A 23,995-nucleotide genomic window follows, 5' to 3' on the forward strand; every position below is an offset into this window, starting at 1 on the left:
CTACTAACGTGGTTCAAGACACCATCAGCTCTAACCTGCATTTGGGGTTGGGGGGGAAAGCCTCCTAACAGGTCCCCTTGTGTTTACCCTTTCACTACTTGCTCCTTCAAAAAATATGTGAGATCAAATAATTCTTCCACTCCAAACTCACTCTTGCTTCTCCCACACTGTGTCTCTGACGATGCTGCTCCCAGTTTTCCTTTTGTTTATTCCATTTCAGCTGCTCTGGTCTCCTTACTGGCCCTTGAATATAGCTATCACTGTCACCCTAGGGCCTTTGCACTTGCTGGGGTATTCTTCCCCCAAATATCTTCATGGCTCATCTCCTCATTTCTTTCAGGATTGTGTTAAGATGTTATGTTCTTAGTGACCTCTTTCCTGCCCAATTTAGGTAAAATAACAGCAACCTTACTTCCCTCCCTAACCTGAAGCACTCTTATCACTCTCCCTGTGTTTTCTTCTTGGTGCTTATCCACATCCCTGCCTAGAAAGAATACAAGCTCCCTGAGTGCAGGAAGCTTGCCTGTTTTGTTCACTGTATTCACAATGCTTAAAACAGTATTTGACATGTAAAATCTCAAAAAGCATTTGAATGGAAGAGAGGGAAACAAAAACACTTAATGTTTATGGGATATAATATGGCTGAAAATATGGCATTTGTAATTTTGACAGTGTCAAATTGAAAGTGCGTATTCAAACACTTCCTCTAGACAGTAACGAAGAAAGATGAGTAGATTTACTATAGAAATAATTTTGAATGGATCATTATTAAAATACACATTCTTTTATTCAGAGAAGAATATAAGATTCCAGAAAGCTATAAGAATGAGGCAGAGTGTTATAAGCACTTTAACCAGAAATTTTAAAAACATAAAAAGTTTAAACAAAATTTTATTGGTCAGAGTCAAGAGGAAATAATTGATATGAACACTAAGGGGTTGACAGAATTTCAGTAAGCATTAGAGGAGGATCTTCTACAAATACAGTGGGAGGGACTCTTGATCTCGGAGTCATGAGTTTGAGCCCCATGCTGGGCATAGAGATTACTAAAAATAAATAAAAATTAAAAATACATGCAGTGGGAGGTAAGCATTTTAAGGTGAGGAGAACATTATGCACGAAGACATGGAGGTAAGAAATCAAGGGGTATATTTGAACAACATCAGCAGAAGAGAGCAGAGGGAGCTACGAAAGATAAATTCAGAATCCTGTGGGAGGTCATTTTAAGCTGACTAATGAGACATGAGGTGCTTAGGGAAAGAGCATTCCAGGCAAAGTGTGAAGGACCTAAATGGTGGAAAGAGCATGGCAAATTCAAGAAACTAGAAGTCTGTTGCTGGGACAGAGTGAGGGAGAGAATCATGAGTTGAGGCTGAAGAAGATAAGCACACAGTGCTGTGAGGATAAGGTATTGTCCTACCAAGAAGCCATGTCGAAGTTTATCTTACTCTGGCTAGTGGAAAAGCCAGAAAAGTGTGGTGGCAAAGAGCATAGCTACATAGAAAGATCTGTCACTTCTAGCACTGCCACAAGCCACAGGCAGCATTGTACTGTGGTAATATAAAGTGCAAGCAAAATAATAATGTAAAGCTTTTAGAATAATGACTAGCACACAGTAAGCACTCAATAGATATGCTATTTTATTATTACTACCATTTTAATTACACTAACCTATTCTATTTCAATCTCATCAAAAAATGAGGATACAAATTTGGATTGTAAAACTTTATTATATGGAATAAAACTTAAACAGTTCTCTAAAATAATGGCTATTTTTCAGAAAAACATTGAAACATGATTCACAGCAACTTTTACTATTCTCACATTAGGAATGTTCTCAAAACACTATTACCTTGAATTTTTATCTCTAACCTTTCCACCCACCCTAAAAAGATACTATCCTGGTGGTGATGGAATAACTTCTGCGCCACTTTCTGTCCATACCAGCTACCACAACCCTAACTTTTAGTGAGATTCTGTGCTTTTGTAGACTCCAGTGTCATCTGACTTTTGAGTGTAGGTGGGGGTTAGGGGAAGTTCCTGTGTAAGACTTCAAAGTTCCTATCCACCATAGCCCTACTGATGGTCAAAGGCAACATAGCCACCCAGAAATCAGACAGTGTTTTCTCCTTGGAACAGTCTAATGGTTTACCTTCCTTGCTCCTGCAGAATTTGACCAAATAATTCTTTGCACAACTCTGTCCAGAAATCTCCATTTCAGAGCAGCTCTGCTTAGTCCCACTTCTGCTGTGAGCCCAGTAAGAGCCTCAGGGCCAGCCAGTGAACCAAGTCACATTGGTCACATTGGACCCTGTCTTACTCTTGACTCCAGCAGCCTGACTTCACTACTTACTTCCTCATTCCATTTGTACTTTATTTTTAGGACTAGTACCTCCTGGTTTTTGCTTTGGATTTCCTTTAACTCTGATTCTGAATCTACTAATTAGCATTACATCTGTTGAAGGCAAGCCCCACCATAGTACCCTTCTACACCAGGCCTCTGTCGTGAATTCTTCCTTAGTTTTTTTTAACACTTTAAAAATGCAATCACCATTCTAACCTTGTAGACTGAGGGCCAAAGCCCATATAGACTCTTAGCTTATAGACTTGTGTGTGCATAAGAAATTAGTAATAGAGTTGTGATAAATTCTATAACAAAAGTAAACCCAGTGGCTAAGAGAGTTCGTAGGAGGAGACTCTACCCCAAGCTTGGGGGATGAAACAAGACTCCCAGGAAAGACGAGGTAAATCTGGGATGAAGTTCAATCCACTCAAAGGCAGCAGCACGAATGAAGGTATAAAGATAAGGTAGGGTCTGGCACATTCTGAAATTTCAAGTTGCTCAGCACAACTAAAACATGAAATGTCAAAGTTGCAGTAGAAGAGGAAAGACTGAAGAGTTAAGCAGGGACCAGATACCAAATAAAGGAAGGTGTAAACAAGGACCTAAACTTCAGTGTAATATATGTTCAGGAGAGACATTGGCCTGGAAGTGCATTATCTATCCCTTCCCCTCCACTGAATGTGAGGAAAAAGGGGCTCTCAGGACAAAGCTAGGTTTTAGTTGCCATTAACTGGTAGAAAGGGCATTTACAGAAAACAAACAAAAAGCCCAAAAAATCAGGAATTCAGTGGTGCATATAATAGAACAGGTGTCCCCTAGCCTTTGGTGAGAAAAACAGATCTGGAGGTCCAGGAGAATGGTAAGCACCCTTCCTAGGGTGGTAAGGGTGGGAAATGGTGGTGAAGGAAGCAGGAGACCTGCGGACAGTAGGGGCAATAGTTAGCAAAGGGGCTGTGTGGAGGAGGCAACGTTATCTTAAAAAATATATGTGCTCAAGTGACTGACTCCAAGGTTCCAGGTGGAATACATGATTTAGTAAATACTCTTTGGTCTTTTATTTTTAAAATGCATAGTTTAGAGTCTGTTATTTAACTATTGTTATCTATTCTTCATGTAGTTAACATGTTTTTCACTAGAGGAAAAAAAACATTTTATCCATCTAAATCACTTTAAAATGTTTAAGCACATATTAAAATGCATTACATTAAATTATGGGTGATCTTAAGTGTTCAAATGGCCCCTTTAGAAATGGTCAGTTGTGGGATGACTGGCTGGCTTCGTCAGTGGATCATGAGACTGTTGATCTCAGGGTTATGAGTTCAAGCCCCACGTTGGGTATAGAGATTACTTAAAATTACTTAAAATCTCTTATATAGAGATTATATAATGGGTATATAAAAAAAAGAAATGGACAGTTGTAATTAATTAATTGAACATTATCATTGCTGTTGTTTTAGGACCTCACTAACTTAACCAGGCTGTGTCACTTAAAGGATTTATGTCTGAATGATCCTCAATATAAAACCAATCCAGTTTGTCTGCTGTGTAATTATTCCACACATGTATTATATCACTTGCCTAGCCTTCAAAGACTTGACACGTTTGATGTGTCAGCAAAACAGATCAAGGAACTGGCAGATGTAAGTGCATCTTTAATCAGAAATCTGTGACTGAAGTTTAATTAACTGCTTCTTTCTGGCTATGTCCACATATGGTAGGTAGTAATATCTTGTCAGTTCTTGTCACCAACTCTACTTTTGTCCCAAGGAGCTGGATATTTCATATGAATATATATAAATAATAATATTAGTACTAGAATCTCAATGTTCTTGACAGTACTAGAAGTCAAAATAAGAGAAAAACATTAGAATTTATAAAACTAAAAGAAATAAATCTGAAAAATGATCATCAGTGTTAAGAAGAAGTGAACTAGTGCTATATACATAAAAATTAATAAGGCCAAAGTAAAGTAGTAATGAAACAAGTAACCTCCTCTCATTTGGAATACTGCACATCAAAATTAGAAAATATCCATGGTTGGTGGTAGTATTCTGGAATTAGGTAGACTTTAATATAATTAAGATGATTTGGGGCTCTCTAGAAGTATATCTACGCACACTGCCAGAATCTAGGCGATCTCTCAAATCTTGAAGAGAGCCATTCCTAGGCGGCCACTGATGGTGAACCTCCCAGTAAAGGGGCTGGCTCCTTTCACATGCCACCAAAGGACCTATCATTTCAGAATGGAGTGCATAGGAATTCACCATATTTATTAATAGTCTTTCCAGATTGTTTCTTCTTCTCCTTCCAGTCCAGTGAGCCACATTCGTTTGTGCAGTTAATCGTCCAGTAGACAGGTTTTGAGTATCTAGAGTGTGGATGCACATGGATGTCCCCATATGAGGCCCTCCCCTCCTTTCCTTGTGGTTCATCCATCATGTCAACATAGATAGAGAATGCCTTTATCCATTTATCTTGTTTCTCTTGTCTTGCCAGCCTGAGGATTTATTCTTAGCTTCCATTCTCTCCTCTCTTTTTTCCAAAACTGAGATTATCCTCTCTCCCATCCCAGTCTGAAAAGTGAACTGTCTTGCAATATCAAGCAAAGGGCTAGAGTTCTTGTCTACTAGCAGATGTTCAGAGTCTTTGGAGATTCAGGGAAGAATGTCTCCTCTAACACCATTAAGTCAAAAATAACGGGAAAACTTCACAGTGACAATCATATTTTTTTAAGAGTTCTGTTATCATCTGCAGAGTTCTACATTAGTCAGTTTCTTCAAAGGTGAGCTGGTAATGAAATTACTTGGCTTATTAACTTATCTAACAAATATTTAATACCTATTACATTCCAGGCACACCTCAGGTCCTAGAGGTATAGAATGACCAAAACAGACAAAATCTCTGCTTTCTTGGAGCTTACACTCTTATGAGAGAAGACAGATACTCAGAAACTAAATAAGAAAACAACTAGTATGTCAGATAGTGATAAATGCTATGGAGAAAAATAAAACAAGGGTGAAGGAAACAGAATTATAGGTAGGGGCAGAGGGAGAAGTGTTGGCTATTGTATATAGAATTGTTGGGAGAGGATTCCTCAGGCAACACTTGGTCAGAGACCGAAGGAAGTAAGGGAGCAAGCTTTTCAGGGATCAGCAAGTGCAAAGAATTTGAGGCAGGAGCCTGCCTCTCATATTTGAAGAACAGGAGGTTAGTGTGGGTGGAGCTGAGTAAGTGAGAGGAAGAGAAGAGATGAAGACAGGAATTGGGGGGTGGGGAGATCAGATGAGACTGTAGGATGTTAGAAACACTTTGGCTTTTACTTTGAGTGAGGCGGAGCCCCTGGAAAAATTTGAGCAGAGGAGAGACAAAATGACTTATGTTACTTATGTTTTATAGGGATCCTTCTGGGGGTGCCTGGGTGGCTCAGTTGGTTAGGCGGCCAACTTCATTCAGCTCAGGTCATGATCTCACGGTCTGTGGGTTTGAGCCCCGTGTTGGGCTCTGTGCTGGCAGCTCAGAGCCTGGAGCCTGGAGCCTGCTTCTGATTTTGTGTCTCCCTCTCTCTCCCTGCCCCTTCCCTGCTTGCTCTCTGTCTCTCTCTGTCTCTGTCTCTCTCTGTCTCTCTGTCTCTCTCGAATAATAAACATTTAAAAAAATTTTAAAGGGATCCTTCTGGCTAATGGGTTAAGAATAGAGGATTTGAGGGAAAAGATGAGCACAGAGAAACCAGTTAGATCCCAGTCACTTGGATGAGAGGTGTTGATGGTTTGATATAAGGTGATAGTAGAAGAGGTGGTGAAAAGTAGTCATATTCTGTAGTAGTTCGAAGGGGGAACCCATCTGGATTTGCTGATAGAGTGGATGTGAAGACAGAGGAAAGAAAGAAACAATAATTCCAAGCTACTGGCCTGAGCAACTGAAGGAGGGAAGAAGTCACTGTTTGATGAGATGAGGAAGAATATGGAAGAAGTCTGTTGAAAGGAAGAATCATGGTTTAATTTCAGACATATAATTTTGAGCAATCTTTTGAACATGTAAGAGGATATGTTCAAAAAGTAATTGGGTACATGAGTCTGCTATTTAAGAGGGTTGCCTGGGTTGGAGATATAAATATGAGAATTGAAGGCAGAAAGATGGTACGTGGAGCCAGGGACTGGATAAATCACCAAGGGAATGGTGTAAATGGAGAAGTGTGTCAGTTGGGTGTTGGAGACTGGGGAGGGAGGAGGAACCTGCTGATGAGATGGAAGAAGAGAACTAAGAAAAGCAGGTTCTTTTGACATTCTGCCTAAGATTGTCATACATTCGGTTTAGTCTTGTATATGGCAGAAGTAGTAGTATTTAAAGAACAAAATAAAGAATTGTTACACGATTCCTGATATCTTCGCTTAAATTATGTCATTATATTTCAGTTTTCCCACTATAAAATATTTATCCTTTCTTCACCGTTTTAAGGCGAAAATAGGATATATTATATACTAATATTGCTCAACTTTTGATTTAGATCAAGACGATTTTTCACATTCAAAGTGTTTTTATGTAAGAATTGCATGTAGATTTCCAAGGTGCTTTCTTCATCACCATTCATACGAAGGCAGGTTGTGCGAGGGTGGTGGCTGTTCTCCAATGTGATAAACTCTTGAGCAGAGTACTGTCGATTCTTCAAATTTTCACCCGTGGCTGTGGAGTAGTTTGTGTAAACTATAAGTGACAAGGAAAGTCAGGAGGACCAGCAGGGAGTCAGCATGGGAAAGAGGGAAGAACATGGGAGTTCAAATCAGAAGACTTGGATTCAAGCTCCAGTTGCGTCCATCACAACCTGCCACTCAGGCAAGGCCTTTCCCTTCCAAAACTTCAGCTTTCTCAGAACTATTAAAATAGTGATGATAAAAATACTACCTGTCCTAAATGTTATTGTAGGGACCCAATGAGTTAATGGGCATAAAAGTACATTTGAATTGTTAAGTACTGTAAAAATAACCACTATGAAACTGTAGTTGAGCCTATGACTTTTCATTCTTTTTTGGTAATCAAAGAAGCAAATGGAACATGTTTTGTCTTAACTTCATACAAACATGCAACTGAATTTAGCATTATAGTTAGACTATTTTACAAAAAAAAAAAACGGACAAGTAATTCCGCCAAAGTGGAATAGTGAAAATGAGTTTGACATTCTCAAAATCCAAACACAGAAAAGCAAGTTGAATATAGTAAGCCTACAAAGTTGATTTACTGTTTATGTACAGTTTACAACATAGTCTTCCCCATTTTTATGGAATCTTAGTATATACTCTCAAGGACAAAAAAAACCCCTGATTAGTAACTCTTATTGTTATGACACACTAAGTAATCATTGAAGAGTTCAGAAATAGTAAAATATCACAATTTATGTTCCCAAACGTAGATATAGGTATATTCTTAATAAAATATAAAAATAAAGTAGAAGATGGGGCGCCTGGGTGCCTCAGTCAGTTAAGCATCTGACTTCAGCTCAGGTCATGATCTCACAGCTTGTGGATTCAAGCCCTGCATGGGGCTCTGTGCAGAGCCTGCTTGGGATTCTCTCTTCCTCTCTCTCTGCCCCTCCACAACTCATGCTTTCTCTATTAAAATAAATAAAATTTAAAAATAATAAAGTAGAAGAAACTGTGCAAGGATACACTAGAAACTGAAATTAGTAGTTAGCTGTGGAAAGTGGGGCACCTGGGCAGATGGGAAGCAGGTGTGGGAAGTACTTTTCATTGTGTATTTTTCAATTATTTTGGTGTTTGAAACATGAGCATATTACTTATTCAAAAATAAAAATTAAGAACAAAATAAAAGCAGTATTTTTTGTCCCCCCTCTGCCAAGGGACTCCCAAGTTAGATTTGAATTTTGGGCAAGCAACACATAATGTTTTAATATCATATTTATTAAACTTAGTTATAATTATTCACTTATACTCAAACATGATTTATTATTTATTATTTTTTTTCAATATATAAAATTTATTGACATATTGGTTTCCATACAACACCCAGTGCTCATCCCAAAAGGTGCCCTCCTCAATACCCATCATCCACCCTCCCCTCCCTCCCACCCCCCATCAACCCTCAGTTTGTTCTCAGTTCTTAAGAGTCTCTTATGCTTTGGCTCTCTTCCACTCTAACCTCTTTTTTTTTTTTTCCTTCCCCTCCCCCATGGGTTTCTGTTAAGTTTCTCAGGATCCACATAAGAGTGAAACCATAGGGTATCTGTCTTTCTCTGTATGGCTTATTTCACTTAGCATCACACTCTCCAGTTCCATCCATGTTGCTACAAAGGGCCATATTTCATTCTTCCTCATTGCCACGTAGTACTCCATTGTGTATATAAACCACAATTTCTTTATCCATTCATCAGTTGATGGACATTTCGGCTCTTTCCATAATTTGGCTATTGTTGAGAGTGCTGCTATCAACATTGGGGTACAAGTGCCCCTGTGCATCAGTAGTCCTGTATCCCTTGGGTAAATTCCTAGCAGTGCTATTGCTGGGTCATACGGTAGGTCTGTTTTTAATTTTTTGAGGAACCTCCACACTGTTTTCCAGAGTGGCTGCACCAATTTGCATTCCCACCAACAGTGCAAGAGGGTTCCCATTTCTCCACATCCTCGCCAGCATCTATAGTCTCCTGATTTGTTCATTTTGGCCACTCTGACTGGCGTGAAGTGATACCTGAGTGTGGTTTTGATTTGTATTTCCCTGATGAGGAGCGACGTTGAGCATCTTTTCACGTGCCTGTTGGCCATCCGGATGTCTTCTTTAGAGAAGTGTCTATGCATGTTTTCTGCCCATTTTTTCACTGGATTATTTGTTTTTCGGGTGTGGAGTTTGGTGAGCTCTTTATAGATTTTGGATACTAGTCCTTTGTCCGATATGTCATTTGCAAATATCTTTTTCCATTTCGTTGGTTGCCTTTTAGTTTTGTTGGTTGTTTCCTTTGCTGTGCAGAAGCTTTTTATCTTCATAAGGTCCCAGTAGTTCATTTTTGCTTTTAATTCCCTTGCCTTTGGGGATGTGTCAAGTAAGAAATTGCTACGGCTGAGGTCAGAGAGGTCTTTTCCTGCTTTCTCCTCTAAGGTTTTGATGGTTTCCTGTCTCACATTCAGGTCCTTTATCCATTTTGAGTTTATTTTTGTGAATGGTGTGAGAAAGTGGTCTAGTTTTAACCTTCTGCATGTTGCTGTCCAGTTCTCCCAGCACCATTTGTTAAAGAGACTGTCTTTTTTCCATTGGATATTCTTTCCTGCTTTGTCAAAGATGAGTTGGCCATACTTTTGTGGGTCTAGTTCTGGGGTTTCTATTCTATTCCATTGGTCTATGTGTCTGTTTTTGTGCCAAACATGATTTATTATTTACCTGAAGTTCAAATTTAACTTAGAATCTTATCTTTTATTTAGCAATCCTATCTTTACCCACGTTCTCTTGTTTTAAATTTAAGAATTCATTAGAAAATTTTTACACAGACTCAAAGCATTCTTTATTGGATTTTCCATTTTCTCCAAATAGGCAAAAAATTAACACCACTTGCCATTTCTTTAATTACTGTTTTTCTTCTCAGTTGCCCTTCCAAAATAAGCTCTTCTTTATCAGGAATTTTTTATCTATTAATCATTATCTTACGAGCGTGTTTTTTCTGAACTGTTCTCTGTTACTGATGCCTTATTTTTTATAGAGGAATTTAGTGATTTCAATCTCAGAACTTCATATGTTGGGAAAGGGAATTCTTTTGGCCTGTTCATCATGCCATATAACTGTGTCTATTCTATATTTTATGCCAAATAATTCTGTTGGGATCTTGATTATCCACTTTCTAACAAATAAATCACATAACAAGAGCGTGCATCTATGAAAATACATGTCCAGAACAGTGTACAAGCCTTCCAAATTATTTAAGGTACAGATAACCTAATAAAGAGAAATGTCTTCATTATTTCAGGTAAACAGTTAAAACTAGGTCACATTTAATAGTGCATCTGATTTGCTTATTTTCTCCTCAGCTAGTTCCTTTTGACTAATATTACTTGTAGGTACCATTTAGCTGGTGTATTTCTTAATAGTAGATTTAATCTATTTATTATATATTTATTATAACTAGATAATCCACTGGTATTAAGATATTCTAGGTAATGGGATTAGATTGACAATTTAGTCATTTGCTCAATCTAAAACAAGTTTATTTAGAGCATCCTTTTATAGAATTGGGGGGAATCAAATTCTATTTCTTACCCATGCTTTTAAAAAATGTTACATTTGCTTTTAATGCTTTTGATGTATTTTTCCCTAAGTTAATTAAAAAGGAATAATGCAGTGACCTATTTGCTTTTTAGCAATATGATTTATTAGCTAAATGATAAGATTTTATAAATTGAATTCTATCTGGAAGCACTTTATGTTGTCATCCTCGAAATAAATATGAATATGCCTTAACTTAAAATATCCACAAAGAAAATATTTGGAATTTTATATTTTGCTTATTGTTTAAATATAGCACTCTGTATAGCCATTATCATTTCAGCTATCATCATTATGAGTTATTGGGCATGTAAAATTTTCCAGTGGTTATATAGAACATATCACACTCCCATAATGCTACCAAACTTAATAATGTTTTTTGCTTCAGCTGATCGTTTATTTGTTTTTATTTTCTCACTTTTAGACCACAGCAATGAAAAAAATAATGTATTACAATATGCGTATAAAAACTGTTCAGAGGCATCTTCATGAAGACCTTGAAAAATTGAATGAACGAAAATGCAAATTACAGAAATTGCCAGAAGAAAGAATAAAATTATTTAGCTTTGTGAAAAAAAATGTAAGATTCAGTATTGTAAAATTTTAGTGGCCATATCTTCAGAAAACTGGTGATAAGACAGCATTATCTTTTAAATTATATATATATATATGTATACACATATAGAAATAATTTTTTATTACTACTTCCAAGTTTGCTTCTAAACCTTTGATTCCATTTGCTTGACCAAGCTTCGTTGTGTGCTTAGAAATCTACAACTGTAAAAAGGTAGAGCCTTATAAATTTATAAATGTTTTAAAAAGCTGTGTAATTCAGTATGATTCCAAAAGTTATTGAAATCTATTAGAGTTTATTTCAGCTGTATTTTTATTAGACATATTCAGGCTGTGCTCAAAATTAATTTTTTGGTCTAAAGTGCTAAAATTTCACTTTAATAATACTTTTAAGGTATTAAAACCAGATGAGACCTTTAAAGCAAGCTGTACTTTGGTAGTTATATTATGTGTGCTTTTTTTACTTAGAGTAAATTAGATTTCCTTTACCAACAGTAGGCTTTGAAAAATGAAGGATTATTAACCTCAAAATAGAACTTTTTATATATAAGAACTTACTGTATTTTTTTAAAGTAAGAAAATATAATTATTCTACAAGTGTTAGAAAAATAAATTATTTGGGGGGTAGGGGAATTGGATTCTTAGTTTACACTTTACCAAAAAAAAAAATGCCAGTGGGGAGAAAAAAAGAACTAAATTAAAAATGAAAAAATATGAAAACAACTGAAGAATATATAGATGAATATGGTTAACTGATCTCAGCCTGCCAAATAAAAGGAATACTAGAAATAACAAAAGAACAGAATGTAGATCTGATTGCAAAAAATAAAAGTAAAATGCTTTGGTACTAAAAAGGATCGTTAATAAAAATAAACAGTTTTCAGCAAACATGATGGGGGCATCTGGCTGGCTCAGTTAGTAGACCATGTGACTCTTGATCTTGGGGTTGTGAGTTCGAGCCCCACACTGTGTGTAGAGATCACTTAAAAATAAATCTTTTTAAAAAACCATGATGGACAACCTTAGTATAGGCATTCATAAATAAACAACACAAAAAGCAAATATTCAAATAGAAAAACTGAGCAAAGTACATAAGCTTCTGTTTCACAAAAGAAGAAATTAAAAAATGACTAAGATTTGAAAGAAGAGCTTAACTTGGTTATTAATTTCCAAGTGTGAATTAAGATAACGAACAATCATTTTCTCCTATAAAATTGTCAAAGTGTAACACGTGACAGTACTCAGGCTGGTGAAGATGAGTGTGACCCTACTACACCACCAATGAAATGTAATTTGGGTCATATGTATTCACAGCCTAAAAAATGCTTGCAGCCTTTGACCCAGTAAACCTACTGGTAGCACTCTGTTCTAAGGATTTGGATAAAATTCACATACATAAGATATTTATCACTACACTATTAATAACAACAAAAAATTGGAAACTTACCTAATTGTTTAACTAAAGAGGAAGAATTATTCATTCTTAAGGTAGAGTAGTATACTGCCATTAAAAACCAACTCTTTTAAATATATTTAATGCTCTTCCTAAAATAAACGGGCTTGAATTAATAATATAATAGATATCCTTAAAGTGAAACATTAACATTTATTTTTGGATAAGAAATGAACCAGTATATGAAAATCATTTTATATCTATTTTTGTGTACAAACGCATGTATTAAGGAAAATCTGCAAATGTGAAAAATAATACCTATAGATTAGATAAACTATAGACATTTTTAAAAATATGCTTGATTTGCTTTTAATAGCTGGATATAGCCATTATAGAGGTGAGGACAGATAATCAGTAAATTTCTATTTATAAAAATCTCTCCAATGTACCTTGAAATCCTACAAAGCTGGGGTTAAGGCAAGGCAAGTGAGGTACTCACTGCAGGCCCAAAATTAGAGTGCTAAACACCTCAGTAATCACAATAAATCATATCTAATGCAATATTTTTTAAAAAATACAAATGAATGCCAAAAAGTCCACTATGAACAAGAAAAAACAATCAAAATTTAAATAAAAACATTGCCGTGCTGAGCCATATATAGGAGACTGAGGCAAGAGGAAAAATATGCATCTCAATATACATCTTTTATATATTTTCTATGGTTGATTTTTTCCCAGAATACCAAAGTACTTAAAAAAAATACTGAAAAATTGAAAAGTAGGTGTGATAAATGTCACATTGCCTTGAAGTTTTAATATTTTATTTATACCCAAACCAGTATTTGTTGTAATTTTACTTTGGCTTTAATAGAAGGAAGCTCATCACTAATATTTAAAAATCAATTTCTTTGCTTTTCTCATTTCAATGAAAAGAACTGCCATGTTTGAAGTATTTAAGAATGTCCTTTGGTCAAAAGAAATTGACTGACTAAACTTGCACCAAAGTTGTAATTGCACGTTTGGCATGTTTTTATGCGTTTGGCCTATTTATTACCTAAATTTCTATTTTCTTTATTTAAGTTAACTATATATTTCATAATTCCACTAAAATGTTTTGCTCTATGGCACACTGATTTCAACAGCTGGAACGGGAACTTGTGGAACTCAAGGGATCTGGCAAAGGGCACAGTGATAGATCCAATAACAATAAAGTAGCTGAACTTGAAAAATCAAAGAAGTGTGAAACTGTCACAGAAGAGCCAAATCTTCAACAGAAGATACTGACCAAATTAAATGCCTTGAATGAAAGGGTAACATTCTGGAACAAAAAACTAGATGAGTATGTTTTATGAATTGTCTAGTTCAAATTTGAAACATGAGAGGATAGAATGTTCTAGGCTATCAGTCGAGCTCAGTTCTCTTCCTCAGGGGTGGAAAGAATTATGAAGTAAAACACAGAATGTGTTTCTAGTCCCATTCCCAGCAGAGATAGACATCATTGATTCAAAGCCGACATACATAGTTTTTTACAGAGGCAATGCTTAATTAGGCACAGCAAACTTCCCCCTAGTGGCTTCTTGTCACATCACTGCTCTAGTGTCTGCAAACTAAAAATAGAGCTGCTACTGATGGAGAAACTCACCACATAGACCTGACTGAGCAAAGCACATACATAGTTGTCTGGAGTCACGTAGAACAAACTCTGGCTGAGTTTCAACTAGACATATAAAGCTTAAGGTTTAGTAAGTACCAATAATTTTTTATTTACTAGGGCATTAAATGGATAAAGTTAGTTTGCCCTGTAAATACTACTACTGCTCCTACTACTGCTTCTACTACTACTACTAACAGCTAACACTTATTTCTTACTCTGCCAAATTCTTTGCTAAGAGCTTTGTATGTATTTTGCATAGAATCGTCAAAAAAAAAAAGCCTTTTCAGGTGTAGGTACTGTTAATATTGCCATTTTACTGAGAAACCGCAGCATCAAAAGATCTGCGAGCCATAAGCGGCAGAGCCAGGAGAGACTTCTAACCTTATTGCCAGAAACAGAATGTCTTTAACTTGGTTTAACTGTTAACACCAAGCTTTCTGTACCCATTGACAAACGCCTTATATTTTCATATCAGCCTTTTTTTTTTAAATCTATTTAAACTATAATTTTAATGTTGCAATATTTAGGTTTTTCTAATAACTTAATTTTTCTCTTAAATAGGATTGAAGCAATTTATCATGTTGAAGTAAAACAAAAGAAGAAAAGCCATGGCTTATGGATCCCATTTTTGTTAATTGAGTTGGAAACTGTGGGAAATATCCACTTTGAAGAAGGCACTCAATCTGATGACTGGTAAATCTGTTTGAAATTTAATTACAGACTTAAAAATAATTTTAGGTGCTTAGGGGTGCCTGGGTAACTCAGTCAATTGAACATCTGACCCTTGGTATCAGCTCAGGTCATGATCTCATGGTTCGTGGGTTCGAGTCCCGCGTCGGGCTCCATGCTGTCAGTGCAGAGCCTGCTTAGGATTCTCTCTCCCTCTCTCTGTGCTCCTCCCCCACTCATGCTGCCTCTGTTGCTCTCAAAATAAATAAACTTTAAAAAAATAAATAATTTTAGGTGCTTAGGATCATCAGCTAAAATATCAACTTATAAAGTCTTAAAATGTCTAATTTTCAAAACACTTCTCATATAGAATGTTCATCCACTGAAGAGTAGCTGTTACCTATTTTGCCACTAATATGTTTTTCTGTTTACATAATTGCTGTGGGCTAATCTTGAGAACATCCTAATGATATTTCATTGCTCTTTATCCAATTTCCCTTAGCCCAAGAGCCAGAATAAATTTTTTTATGTTTATGGCCAAGTATTAATTTTATATATGTTTAAACTGTTCATTTCTTGACTGGACATGGCCCTGGATTCTGAATATTGTGTGAGAACCTACAATAGAGAAGGAACGCAGGAGCAGGATTGGCAACAGCAGGTCGCAGACACTGGGGGAGGCACCATAGCAAATTTCCTGGGGGTCCATAGTCAAAGTCAAACCAGTTGTCTAGAGCTGGCTAGAGTCAGGGTGCACATGGACTCTGTGAGTTGAAATAAGGCATACACTTAAAACCCAGGAGTTTGGGTTAAAAGTCCATTTAGGCAGAAATGGAGAGAGCCACCAGAAACAGGCAGGAAACGGGCATACACACTTCGTAATTGAAGCCTCCTGGTACAAACAAGGAAATGGCTGTGTTGCCTCAACTTGAGGGTACAACTTAGAAAATGATTCTGAAGGAAAGAAGGAAGGAAGGAAGGAAGGAAGGAAGGAAGGAAGGAAGGAAGGAAGGAAGAAAGGAAGGAAGGAAGGAAAGCAAAGGTTTGCAGCAGAAAATATCACTAATTATAACTTCCACATTTCTGTAATCATTTCCTCAAAACTGGGGAGCTGTGAACAAGCCAAAGCTTGCCCTAGAACCCTAGAGCATACTGCGAATTTGGATGTGTAGAGAGAAAGCAGGAAGCATGTAAAGTGATTGAATGGACTTGATCCAGCATCCCAGCGGATTGTATTTGCAGTCAGTGTTGAAACAAACACCGACTTTTATGGAGTAAAATGCAAAATTCGTATTAACTTTTTATATGTTTATTTTTGAGAGAGACAGAGACAGAATGTGAGTGGGTTAGGGGCAGAGAGAGAGGGAGACCCAGAATCCAAAGCAGGCTCCAGGCTCTGAGCTGTCAGCACAGAGCCCGACGTGGGGCTCAAACTCACAAACTGTGAGATCATGACCTGAGCCAAAGTCGGATGCTCAACCGACTGAGCCACCCAGGCGCCCCTGTATTAACATTTTATAAATTAAAATATGTAATTGTTATGAATTACTTTAAGCCATGAGAAGTTCTGCCCAAGTGAGAAATAGACCGTTTAAAATATTTTCTCTTGTATCAGTACATCAATGGCCCAGCAGTTACCACTATTCACTTAACCACAATACTTGATTTTTATGTGCAAAGATATAAAGGGGATTCATCCCATTTCCCATATAAACAAATAAAGGCCTTGATTTTTCAAGTACAAAAATTGAATGGTGTCTGTCTGCAGGGTGCATGAAAAATTTTTCAGTCTTTCATTTATATTCACTCAACCTAAACAGATTTGTTTATTATTATTTCCGTTTCTTTTTAACTTACTGCAGAGTAGTCTCTTTACAAAACAAGTAGATGATAAGGAAAAAATACATAAAAGCAAAATGACTAAAAAGCCATTAGGTAACTATGTCAACCTGATAGTAAATTAGCTTGATGGATTTTGATAAGCATTAGCAATTGTTTACTTGGCTTTAGTAATAACAGCCTTGATTCATTTTAAGAAGAAAATCAAATCTACATTGGCAGAATTTGAAGGATTGTTTTTTTACAAACTTGGCCACCTTAGCTGTGATTTTTTTATGGATACTATGAAATAGCTCCTGGGGCGCCTGGTTGGCTCAGTCGGTAGAGTATGCGACTCTTGACCTGGAGGTCATGAGTTCAAGCCCCACGTTGGGTGTAGTACAGTGTCTGCATATAGCAGGTACTTGGTATTTGCTAATCAATCAGTAAAGATAACTAAATGATTTCCTATGTGGTCCCTGCTGGCACACCTCCTCCACAGAGAGCACTGTGTAAAACAAAATAAAAGCCTTTTGTAGCAACCTGTTATTTTCCAAGTGATATTCAAACCTTTCACCCCAATATTCAGTGGGCTTCACCATATGGTATTCAAACCATCCTACTACTTTTCCAACTCCTCCAGAGTCAGCCAAACTGTGTGTGCCTCACTGCTCTTGGGACATACCTGGTGCACCACCGTGGTTTCCTCTGTTCTGCTTTCTTCACCCAGAATACCTTACATCCTTGCCCTCACTCTCTATCATTGTCTGTCAAAACTTACTTTATCTTCAAGGCCAACATCAAGAGCCATCTTTTGTGAGGAATACCTTTGTCATCTTTATCAGATTAGTCATTATTATTATTCTCTTCGAATCTTCACAGCACTGTGTTGCATCTCTCCTATCTTCTACTCAGTTATAATTTTGCCTATGTTTGTCCCATTACTTTTCTGCTCCATTTGTTTATAAACTCAGTGAAGATAGAGACTGCATTCTTATTCATCTTTGAATCTTTTCTATTGTGTTCACTTGCTCAGCATCCATCCACTGGGTTTCTACCATGGGCCAGATTCTATTCTAGGTGCTAGGGGTAAAAGTTATAGTTTCTGCTCTCATCCAGGCTGTCATCTGGTACGGGAGACTATGGAAATGAAGCAGTACTAAATTCTGGGATAACTGTTGGTCTGGAGAAGAATGACATTCAAACCAGAATGGGGGTGTAGAGAAAGTTTTTGGAAGTGGGGACATCTGAGGGAGATACTTTGATCTGAAATTTGAGGGACAGATAGAAGTTCACTATACACAGAATTAGGGGAAGGACTTGCTAAGCAGAGGAAACAGCATGTGGTGAAAAGGTATGGAACTATACTAATACGTTTGGAGAACTACAGTATTTCCACATGACAACGGCCTGATCATTAAAGCGCACCGCGAGCTGGTAGTTTGAATTTCGCCCTTAAGTCTTTGGGACCCCTTGAAAGAGAGGTATAAGAGATTTAGATATTATTTTATATAAGTTCCTACAGTTATTATTTGAGGTTCAGACTAGAAAGCATATATCTCAGGTCAGTAATGAGATGCTGCCCAGTGCATGTAGCACATTACCAACAATGCTATGAGAAGTGTCCTCTTCTATGAGGAACTGATAATACGGAGTGTCACAGTACTTCCTAGTCAGTTATAGGTTTGGTTCTCCCTCCTCTAGCAGTATTCCGGCACTCTGTGAATGATGTCTTCTCATCTCCAGCTTGATCAGGTGATTTATTGAATGGCTTTAGTTCTCTGATTCCAGATAGCACAGAGCCCATGTCCCATTAGCACGGGGGTTCCCAGTCTCCAGGGCTGTAGGAATTCTATGTGAAGAAGGGCTCAGCTACTGAATTTCCAGGCAGAGAAAAGCTCTATGAAAGGATTCCACTTCATGGAGTTTCCTGGGCCATTCTTAGTTCTTGCATTCCTGGGAACTGAACTAGAAGCTAGGTATTGTCCATTTATAGCTTCTATCTATTCTTGTTTACCCTTGTTACTATATGACAAAACTTTATCTAAATAAAATGCCTACAACACTTTCTATCAGAGTATAATAATAATAAAAATAGAGTGCGAGTAGTAATTGGAGCTTCAGTGGTTCCAGGATGTATTATGTAGGAGTGACTTGGACTGATCAGGCCCAGACAGTGATCCCTCTATACATGAGCCTGGAGGTTTCCCACTCCTGGTGATGATGTAATTATTTATCCAGACCTCCGAACTAATTAGCAGCATCAGCTGGTTGCCACACTACTTATATGTATCTGTCTCCTAACAGACTGTGAGCCCCTCCGGGAATGGTTTGGTTTGGGCAGCTCACTTTTCAACTCCAAGGGAAGAGTAATTGGGCAGCTCTTAGCTGCACTGGTTCAGGCTTCCCTAGTGAGAAAGGCAGACACTCTAAATGAGTTTGTCCCAGGGAAAGACCACCCACCAGGAAGCTCACCTCTGTGATCTTAGCCCACACTCATGCTCAGGCCTTTGTTGATATTGTATGCCAGTGAGGACCACACATCTCATTACAGGTAAATGTATCCCATATAGGATCACTTAGCTTTCTTTTCAAATTGATCCATTTTATTTTATTATTATTATTTTTTTAATGTTTATTTATTCTTAATAGGGAAAGAAAGAGAGCACAAGCAGGGGAGGGGCAGAAAGAGAGGACAGGCTCCAGGCTCTGAGCTGTCAGCACTGAGCCCAACGCAGGGTTCAAACCCATGAACCGTGAGATGATGATCTGAGCTGGAGTCAGATGCTTAACCTACTGAGCCACCCAGGTGCCCCCAAATTGATCCGTTTTAAAATCTCATCTTAGTCCAAATTCTGTGCTACTTTAAGATAGGGCATGGCCCAGTAAGGGCAGTAGAGAGCAGATGAGCACTTCCAATACATTTTCTTGAGATCTTCACATAGTTGGGCCCCTTCTCCTTTTCTTCACTCAAATATCTTCTCTGAAATATCTTACCCAGATCTATACTCAGTAGCCCCCACTCCAGTCCTTACCCCAAACTTCTCTTTCTTCAAAGCACTTGTCAGTTTAGAAATGATTTTATTTATGTATTGTTTATTTTTTGGCCAACTCCTTATAATATAGGCTCCATGACAGGAGGGACCCTGCCTTTTTCACTTCTATATCCCTAGTTATGAAGTTATTGGCAGTAGTCCAAATGAGAGATGATGATGATTTGGAAAAAAGTAATAACAGTGATGGTGATGACATAGGGTTATAATCAGGATATTTTAGATGTAGGGCCAAAGAGATTTGACCAAAGAATTGGATATTGGTGAGACAGAGAGGAGGCAAGTTTCATTCCTGGGATGTTAACTTAAGCTACCAGTTAGATGCTGGTACTATATACTGAGATGGAAAACAGTCAGAAGGAGTAGGCTTAGAAGCAGGTGATGAATTAAGTTTTAGAGGCCTATTCCATGTGCAAGTGAACATACCAACTAAGCAGTTGGATGTTCAAGTAGGGGTATATCCACCTAAATTGGGTAGAGATAAAGCCTGAAAGTAAAATGTTGGAATATATCCGTATATATAAAATATATTTTTTCTGTATATTGCCAAGGGACCAGATGAAATCACCTAGGAATAGTATTCATGGAAACAAAAGGAGCACCCAAGACTTATTCCAGGTGCAGTCCAAAATTTAGAAAGCTGCCTGAGGAAAAAGAATCAGCAAAGAAAACCATTAAGGAGCAGCCAATAAGAAGAAAGCCAGAAATATATAGTTTCACTGAAGCCAAAAAACAAAGTGTTTCAGTAATGAAGGATTACTCAAGCAACATGTCTTTCAGTCAAAACACATATCTAATCATTAATAAAAACAATTCTTACTTTTATGTTTCAAAGTTTAACATCTCTTTTATTGATTAAGTGTGCCCAGTTTGGACCAAAGCAGAGCTATGATATGACAATGTATCTTTAGCAAAAAATATAAAATATGGGTTATGAGTTTTATTATATGTAACCTAGTGTTCTTCAACGTTTTAAGGACAATGTGTTCTTTTCTTTATATATATTCTGTTTTCCCATATAGGTTTAACTCCTGCTATGAACTAATTCTCTCACGTTTTTGTACCTGGGACTTCAGGCCATATGGTATTACTGGAGTGAAAGTAAAACGTATCATCAAAGTTAACAACCGTATTCTGAGACTAAAATTTGAAGAGAAACTCCAGAAGTTTCTTGACAATGAAGATATGCATGATTCAGAGTAAGAAGTTAAATTCCGTAAGGAACATTTTTACAGAAGTCTGATTTTATTTTGTAAAAGAGTCATTCTGTTTTAAAAGCTTACAATATTGGAGTGCCTGGGTGGTTCAGTCAGTTAAGCGCCCAACTTCAGCTCAGGTCATGATTTCACGGATCATGGGTTTGAGCCCGTGTCGGACTTTGCTTGGAGCCTGCTTGGGATTCTCTCTCCCCCCGCCCTCTCTTCCCCTCCCCTGCTCGGTCTCAATCTTGCTCTCGCTCTCTCTCTCTCTCTCTCTCTCTCAAAAATAAATAAACATTTTTTTTAAAGTTTACAATATTGAAAATATGCCTTGTTAGTAAATATTTCCTTTTCATGCATCTCCCTTGACGAGGATGACATCATAGTTTACCCACACTGGGGCCTTTTTTGTTTTTTAAGTTTTCATTTGTCCATTTTGAAAGAGACAGAGAGAGAGCAAGCAGGTGAGGGGCAGAGAGGGAAAATCCCAAGCAGGCTCCTCGCTGTTGCCACAGAACCTGATGCAAGGCTCGAACCCACAAACCTTGAGATCATGACCTGAGCCAAAGTCAGACGCTCAACCAACTAAGCCACCCAGGCGCCCCTGGGGCTCTTTTTGAGACTGAGGGGGATTGGAGACTTAGTAATGACACTGAAACATTCACTGTAAATGGGAAATATCCAGGGCAAGATATATGATTGTCTTATCTATGGCTAAGCTCTTTTGAAATCAATTCTCAAACGTTTTTTGTCTTAATTATTCTTAAGGAGCTATCGAAAGATGCTGGAATGTCTTTTTTATGTTTTTGATCCTGAAGTTACAGTGAAGAAAAAGCATCTGCTACAAATACTTGAAAAAGGATTCAAAGACAGTGAAACAAACAAGGTAGCATAAAATGTCATTCAGAATAATGCTTTCTTCCTAATGAATAAAGCCCTGCCATTGGTTAGACAGGGCTTGGTTCTCAATCCTTTTATTCATATTTATAGCCAACTTCTGCTATTTCACAGAAAGCTTGGTGCTACAAAGTATAGCATCTTCCTTCTTTGGATTATACCAGAATAAGTCCATCAATTAATTTATCTGCCTGACTATCTAATATTTCTAGGTATCCTATTTTCACGCTGTGATCCTTTTGTTAATGATCTTGAAATCTATTTCTATAATCTCTTTTAAACACTCTAGGGTCTTCTCCATCTTGAAAAAAAAAGTCCATTTGCTGAACACTGCTATGCTTTCTGGTTGTCATCCTGTTTTTCTTTCTCTCTTACTGCCACCACTTCTTTATTTTCTACTTCTTTGTCTGCACCTTGCTCCCTGGTCACTCTGAGCTCCAAAATATCCAGTCACCCTTTCTCTGTCTTCCACTCTCTTGCTGAGGCAGCTGTAACACCCTGTTATACAGAAGTGCTCCCTCACCCTTTTCACATCATGGCGCACACAAAAATGATAATGTTGTTGCATTTAAATCCTGGCTTTCCTACTCAGGAGCTAAGTGACTTCACCTCTATGTGCCTTTTTCTTCCTATCTATAAAATGAAGGTAATAATAGTATCTACTTCACAGAGTTGTGGTTAGGATTTAGTGAGGTATGCATTCAAAAGTTTTTGGATACTGGTACACCACTCCATGTTCATAACACCATTATTCATAATAGCCAAAAAATCAAAACAACCCAAATGCCCATCAAGACACAATGGATAAACAAAATATGATATAGCCGTCCAATGGCATACTAGCCATAAAAAGGATTTAAATTCTGATACATTCTGATCCATGGTTAAACCTTGAAAGTATTACACTAAGTGAAAAAAGCCAAACACAAATTTACAAATTTTGTATGATTCCACTTATATGAGGTACGTAGAATAGGCAAATTGGTACAGACAGAAAGTAGAATAGAGGTTAGCAGGGGATGAGGATGGAAAGATAGGGAGTCATTATTTAATGACTGCAGAGCTTCTATGGGGATGATGAAAAGTTCTGGAAATGAATAGTGGTGATGGTTGCACAACATTGTGAATGTACTCCATGCCAATGAATTGTACACTTAAAAACGGTTAAAATGGTAGTTTTACTTTATGTACTTTTTAGTTAAAAAAAAATCACCAAAACAGCATTCCAGCCATTCAGTGGAGAAAGGATTGGAGGGAGTAGGAGCTGATGGCAGGAGGTTACATAGGGGGGATACTGCAGCAGCAGGCCAGAGGGACAGTGGCTTCAGCAGGCTGGTGTGGCGAAAGTGCCCTTATGTACTTTCTGGAAGAGAAGAAAGAAGGAGGCGAGGAATAAAGGATTTGAAAAAGAAGAGTGGAGTGCTCAGGGTGATTCCAGAGAACTATGAACCATCATGGGCACGAAGGTTGGCAGAAAGATGAGGCTAACATTTCTGTGTGTTTCCTGCTTGCCCGACACTGTGCCTAGCGCCTTATCTCCTGCTGCTCCTTTAGGAGATGCGGTATCTCTAATCCTTCAAACAGCCGGCTATCCAGTATGGTATCCACCACCTGCATGTGACTGCTGAGCATTTGAAATGTGACTAGTCAGAACTGAGATGTGCTAAAAAGTTTTAAATAAATCTCAGTTTTGGTATAGAAAAGAGATTATAATTTCTTATACTGATTACATATTGAAATGATAATATTTCAGATAGATTACATTAAATAGAATGTATTATTAACATTTACCCAGAAAGTTCTTGGGACCGGTTCCTGGCACATAGAAAGTTTTTTGGGGTTTTTTTGTTTTGTTTTGTTTTTTGTTTTTTGGGCTTTTTAAAGATTTTATTTAAATTCCATGTGCCATACGTATTAGTTTCAGGTGTACAAAAGAGTGATTCAGCACTTCCGTTACAGGTCCCCGTGCTCATCACAAGTGCACTCCTTAATCTCCATCACTGACTTTACCCATCCCCCTCCCTACCTCCCGTCTGGTAACCATCAGTACCTTCTTTATAGTTAAGAGTCTGTTTCTTGGTTTGCCTCTCTTTTTCCCCCCCTCTATGTTAATTTGTTTTGTTTCATAAATTCCATATT

General features: G+C 37.5%; 2 protein-coding genes across 10 annotated transcripts in view; one reads left to right on the forward strand and one right to left on the reverse strand.

Moving 5' to 3' along the window:
* Window positions 1-23,995, reverse strand: part of RTN1 (reticulon 1) — a 351,234-nt gene that overhangs the window by 266,062 nt on the left and 61,177 nt on the right. The window lies entirely within an intron of this gene.
* Window positions 1-23,995, forward strand: part of LRRC9 (leucine rich repeat containing 9) — a 110,975-nt gene that overhangs the window by 3,367 nt on the left and 83,613 nt on the right. For 8 of the 9 annotated variants that reach the window (XR_008299430.1, XR_008299431.1, XM_053224506.1 and 5 more), the window contains exons 6-11: window positions 3,802-3,984; window positions 11,025-11,180; window positions 13,709-13,905; window positions 14,782-14,913; window positions 20,783-20,959; window positions 21,728-21,845. Coding sequence is in view for 7 of the 9 variants with exons in the window: in XM_053224506.1 (XP_053080481.1) it covers window positions 3,802-3,984; window positions 11,025-11,180; window positions 13,709-13,905; window positions 14,782-14,913; window positions 20,783-20,959; window positions 21,728-21,845 (963 nt within the window). In the remaining 2 variants the exon portion in view is untranslated. The remainder of the gene's footprint in view (window positions 1-3,801; window positions 3,985-11,024; window positions 11,181-13,708; window positions 13,906-14,781; window positions 14,914-20,782; window positions 20,960-21,727; window positions 21,846-23,995) is intronic. The other variant, XM_027065833.2, reaches the window with a different exon arrangement.

Source organism: Acinonyx jubatus, chromosome B3 (genome assembly GCF_027475565.1).
Source record: "Acinonyx jubatus isolate Ajub_Pintada_27869175 chromosome B3, VMU_Ajub_asm_v1.0, whole genome shotgun sequence".
Taxonomy (NCBI): Eukaryota; Metazoa; Chordata; class Mammalia; order Carnivora; family Felidae; genus Acinonyx; species Acinonyx jubatus.